At 41.8% G+C, this 5,804-nt stretch overlaps 1 protein-coding gene across 1 annotated transcript in view; it reads left to right on the forward strand.

Moving 5' to 3' along the window:
- The first annotated feature begins 754 nt into the window (after window positions 1-754).
- The window catches only part of gpc3 (glypican 3), a 122,308-nt gene continuing 117,258 nt past the window's right edge, over window positions 755-5,804 (forward strand). Inside the window, exon 1 of the mRNA XM_034884044.1 lies at window positions 755-1,325. Coding sequence (XP_034739935.1) covers window positions 1,169-1,325 — 157 coding nt within the window. The 5' untranslated portion in view covers window positions 755-1,168. The remainder of the gene's footprint in view (window positions 1,326-5,804) is intronic.

Raw genomic sequence — 5,804 nt, forward strand, 5'->3', positions numbered from 1 at the left:
CACTCCTCTCACCTCCTCTCGTTGCAGTCATGTTAGCGTGTTAGACTCTACAGGCATCTCAACATTAAGGTTCTTTGACATTGCTGCTTGTCTCGCTGTTTTCAGGTGGATGACTTCACAATTTCAATACTAGAAAAAATAAAAGAAATTGCACAGTATCCATCTGCAATCCGCCAGATGTTGTGAACAGCTGCATCTATTAGCTTGTACTTAATTGTGTAGAAACATACAAGTTGGTCGGATAGATGTGTTTTTTTCTGCAGGGGGTGAGTTGCACGTTGGCCTCTCTGGTGTGTCACGTGCACACTGAACACTAGGTGGCACCATTTCAACTTTATTGAGCTTTGGAGCTGAGTTACATGGCTTCCAAATACCTGTCCACTCATGATAGAAGATGAAGGAATAATCAGTGTTAAATGAAATGTCATTGAGTTCGATTTATATAGGCTAATTATCAAATATAAGTGGTTGTTAATGTTGATTTTTGCTTGGTTTGTACACATTTCTGAGAATGCCACTTGGTTTCTGTGCACTTTCTCCTTGTGGTTGAATAATAAAAACACATTTTCAGGTGATATCCTACTCCTATGTGTCAGTTTCATTGTAATATATGTACATCTTCTGGGAACACTTCTCTCCTCAGGTGCTGTGCCCTAATTACATCCTATTACACACATTATCCAGCACAATAACAGCTCGTGCGCCACATTACTCCCCTCATTCTATTTCCCTTCCGGCATCCACACAGAGCCAAGGTATCAGCGCACATCGCTGCTAATACACGAGAGGGGAGATCTCTGTACGCGCAGGTTCACGCTGGTGCGCGCGTTTTTTTCTGTTGGGGGCGGGGGCGCGCACATGCATCCGAGGCTCGTTGATTTGTGCAGCGAGCTGAGAGTCAGACCCGCAAGTGAAGAGGGACTCATAAGTTCTCAGCATCGGGAGAGCTTCGCCAAGAGGCTCCAGCGCGCAGCTTTCCGGGCACACGGATAGCTGAGGAGGAGGGAATCAAGCGGGAGGATGCCGAGCCGGGCCGAGCCGGGAGCTGCTGCTTCACCTCATCAGTGCCAACACGGGAGGCTCCTGTAACTTTGAATGTGTGGAAGTTTATCTGCGCTGTCCGCTGCTCTGGTTTTAGCTCGGGTTGGTTGAGACCTGCTCGCCTGTCATGCGTGGTCCATCCGTCCACGGTGCGCTCTTTCTGTGCGCCTTCCTCCAGCTGTTCTCCCTGCCCGGCGGACAGATGCCATCCTGCCAGGAGGTGCGCACAGTCTTTCACTCTCTGCATCCGGGCTCCAAGTGGGTCCCCGAAACCCCGGTGTCAGGTAAGTGTCCTCAACTTCCATCTTGTAGCCTACATTGGCTTTACGCACCGCGTGTGTGGCAACTGCATCCTTACATTGTCTGCAGGCTAAAACAGATTTCTAATATTTCAGCTCTGACTGTAAACACTCAAATTCCAATCCACGGTTCAGTTCTAGTTCTTTACTCTCCACTCCAAGGCTGCTGACGTGTCCAGTATCAGCAGTGAGAGCCAACCCACACACACTCTCCATCCCTCTGGCTCAACATTAACCAACCTGCTCTGAAAAAAAATCCATTGGCCAGTTTGCATCTTGTTAAAAATGCAGGTTGAATTATATAAGCCGCCGGTTGACTGTTAAATAACAAGCTTAGAGAATCGATTGGCTCCAGTATTGATCCAAACATGGAGCCAAGTAACCCAAGTCTGATCTGGACAGTGGTTTTTAAAACTGGAAGCAGATAGTAGCATTTCTTTAGCAAATACTTATTATGTGGGGTTGAATCTTCTGCTAAGTTTGAGGTGTTTTGTTCAATAGATGAGGATCATTAGTCACATTCCGGCTGTCTTGGCAGCTATTCCTCAGCCACATTGTCACAGAAAAGATTAGTGGTGTGATATGAATTGTGGCCATACATACTGAAAACCAATCTGTAAAAGATGCCATTGCTCAGAGGGGTAATTCTTGTTCCCTGGAGCTCAAATGTCAGTGGTTCTGCTTCCTTGGAGGGAGGAACATGAGGTCATGAGAAAAGTGACTTCACTTTTAAAACATGAGGGGAAAAAACACAAAAATGATGAAATAATTCAGGTGTTAGCTGGATAGAGGAACAACCCAAATCCCTCCCTATCTTATTTTGCAGAACACAGCATGTTTGTGCACTGCTGGAGCCTGTTGCATGCATTCTGATTCAGTATGCAAATGGAGATCCCTCTCTTGTGGCTAAATCCCAGCCGGCTGCAAATGTTAATGGGGTGTCATGTTAGCGCGGAGAAAGTGCTCCAGGTTAACGGTTTCTCTCAATTCTCAGCATGCAGTCCTCACACACTACACAACCACAGCATTCAAACGGGGTTTACCAAATAGCGCTTAATGTTCCGTGAACATGGAAGAGTGTAATGAATCACAAAGTGATTCAAATCAAACAGCAGGGAAGCTGTGTGGCACACTTTGAAGCATATTTTTGTCATCCTCCCCCCTGTATTAATCTCTTATCTGTGGGTGCAAGCAGCTCCAACCACCGAGACCTATCTCTCCGTGCATAAATCTTTAATCACACACCCTCCACCTAGGTCATCAAGCATTTTATCTGCCGGAAACATGGTAGCAGGCAAAGAGAAATATTGACCCCCCCTCTCCCTTTCACTGGGGCATCATACTCCCTCAAAACCATCACTTACACTGGAATCCAATCCACCAGTCGGCTAAAGGATAATTCATCTGGGCCAGTTAAGAGCTAGTTTGGTTTACACGTTCCCATGACGCCCACGGCTGCTCTGTTGCAGATTAATTGCTGGTTTTATTAAGTGAGCTGGTAGTACAGTGCTTTGTCGAGTGACTGATGATAAAGCACCTAATTCATACATGTACAGTAGATTTCCAAATGAATGTGGAACACAGATTCAAAAAAACATTTTGGCCCTCTAATGTTCTGTTTCAGGTCCTAAAACATAGATAATCTTACCATCTTCATATGTTGCCTACGTTTATGAATGGCTTATGAGCATGATTCTAAAAGGAAGACATGTTCAGTGTGTTTAAGGAAATGATGCTTTATAGCCCCGCCAGATGTAAAAATCTAGTTAAATACAATAACTTCTAATATTTCTCTATATCAGGGATTGGTGTTCAGCACTACCCTCCCATATAACTCCATTTTTGTTTCTGTTTTGGGAGTTTTATAACAGTGTATTCATAGTACGTGTATCAGGGAGGTAGCATGCACTTTTGGCAACAAAAGTAATGTATTTGTTCATGCATAGTCCATATAAAATAAAACATGAAATATTTCCATATTTGGTGTAATGCAAATGTTTTATGATCATTTCTGAATCTTTGTCTACATCTTTATCAAGTACGTTTGTGACAAAGAAGTGTCACTGCCTCAACACATTTCTACATCCGAGTTGGGGGAGGGGGGGGGGGGGGGGGGGGGGGGGGGGTGATCAACACGATACTTATACCATGATACAATATTATTGCAATTTTTAAAATATTGCAACATTCATAAAAATATTGCAATATTGGGCACTAGTGGCAGAAAATCGATATTGGTAATGTTTGGTAATTTGTAATATTTAATGTTAATATTTAATTTTCATATTATGAATTGAGCCGATAGGCTGCTTTTCAAATGCTATAAATTTGAATAAGACACCCCAGAATTACCCATCAAAATTTCCCCAAAGAGCGTTGTGTGGAATAAATCATGTTATTTTCGGTAGTTAGAAAGAACATTGATATAGGAAAATGGGTCAATTTGACCCGAGGACAACATGAGGGTTAAACCAAAACTCAAATAAGAAAAGGTAAGACTTGTGTGTGCCTGCCTGGGCAGCGTGGCCTGGCAGCCGGTTTAATGACTAAAGACTACTACTACTAAAAAAGTAGAGAAGTCTAAGTCTAAGTCTAAAGACTAAGCGACAATAGCAGCTGCTAACTTCAGAATATTGCCGTTTGTTGGAGCAGTGTGCAAGCTCCTTTACACTGCAGTAATGTCAGTCAGTCCCTCCAGAAAAACGCGATTATGCGATTGCATACGCCGCACTTTTGTCGCATTAATTGCAGATTTCCGTGGAAAATACGGCGGGGCTTACCTGATTTCCTAATCCCTGCATTTGTGTTGCAAAAATGTCACAAATATCTTAGCAGAAAGTAGAAAAATGGTGTGTTTCCTTCACACAAGAGCAGCCATTTTCCCCTGTCGGGAACGTTATGAAGTGACGTAATCACGCGACAAGACAAACACATCTCATTTTTATCAAACCGCAGTTTTTGCAAGTTCCCGCAGTGTCATCGCAGAAAATTGCATAACTATCCCACGTATTCCATCGCATTTTTTTAAGAAAATGTGCCGCATAATGAAAGATTTTTTGCAACAATCGCAACAGAAACGGGATTTTTTCTGGAAGGACTGTAAAGTGCAGATGACCATATAAGGCATCTGTCACATAGTGATGTCAGAAAAGACAGTTGGAAGCGGAGTGTTCAGAACAATCTGAAATCTGATGTTTTTGCTCACAGAGATTATTTTTACATATGTTTACCTCATTATTTGAATTGGTCATGTTTAATATGAACATTAGACAATGTTAAATTATAGCAATGACAGAAATTAAGGAAAAGCCTTATCGGTCCCCTTTAACCTGTTATAAAGTTATCCAGTTTTTCACAAGAAAAATAAGAAAATAAAAATAATTTGATGTAACACACATGTATTTTCTGCTTTCTGGTAATCATCTTGGGACCCTTCGGATTTCTCATGTGACTGTGACTGTGTGTGTGTGTGTGTGTGTGTGTGTGTGTGTGTTTAGGGGCTACATCAACCATGATCACATTCACTGATCTAACACACATTGATATTACATATTCAAATTCAAGCTTTGGCAGAATGTTTCATTATTCTCAAATAAATTATTTTCTATCCATCCTTTTGTTTTTCCATATTTTATGTGACACATATTGAACTTTCCAGGCATGTTTCCAATATTTCATACTATCCTTTATACCCAGGGATGACATTGAAATGTCTTTCGTCATTCTAGACAATATTTAAGCAATGCATGAAAATTTAAAAAGTAATATCCTGAGTTATGGTGCCAGGCTTGTAATTTCCATAAATTCCAGCTCTTCCACTTTTGTCCTAATGAGCTTTTGTTTTACATTTTATAAAAGCATGAAATATGCAGCCCCTTCTCATATATTTAGCACATTTTTGGTCCTATTTTTGGTCATCCATAATACATCCTTGTCATTTATTCATAAAGAATAAGAAGGTTTTCAGTCACAATTACATCTGCTGTAATTGTTCTGAACTTTTTCCATGTTAAAAAGTCCGCGAGGAAAGGCAAAACGGTGTTTGTGTGTGTGTGTGTGGGAAGGGGTGGGGGGGCTTTCTGTGCATTCTAATATAACACAAGTTTTTTATTGAGGCATACAGCTGATGGAAGTTTGATGAACTTAAATGTTGAGGACGGCTTGCTGTGATTTGACTGAGGGAAGTATCACTTTCTGTGTGTGAGCATATGTGTGTGTGTGTGTGTGGGAGTGTGCGATGTGAAGTAACCTGCATTGATATGGTGTACGGTGGAGGAGGTGGCTGATTCAGAGAGATGTCCGCAGGAAGGCAGAAACAGAATTGTAATGATGCTGCATGTGGTGCCAAAGGCCAGAACACCAAAATACCCAAATTAGTTTTTTCTCTTCGCCAACATGATTCAAAAGAAGTAAGTAAAGAGAAACAACAGTGCAGATGAAAAAAACACCCGAACGGTGCTGTGA

The sequence above is a fragment of the Etheostoma cragini genome, chromosome 10 (assembly GCF_013103735.1).
Source record: "Etheostoma cragini isolate CJK2018 chromosome 10, CSU_Ecrag_1.0, whole genome shotgun sequence".
NCBI classification, from domain to species: Eukaryota; Metazoa; Chordata; class Actinopteri; order Perciformes; family Percidae; genus Etheostoma; species Etheostoma cragini.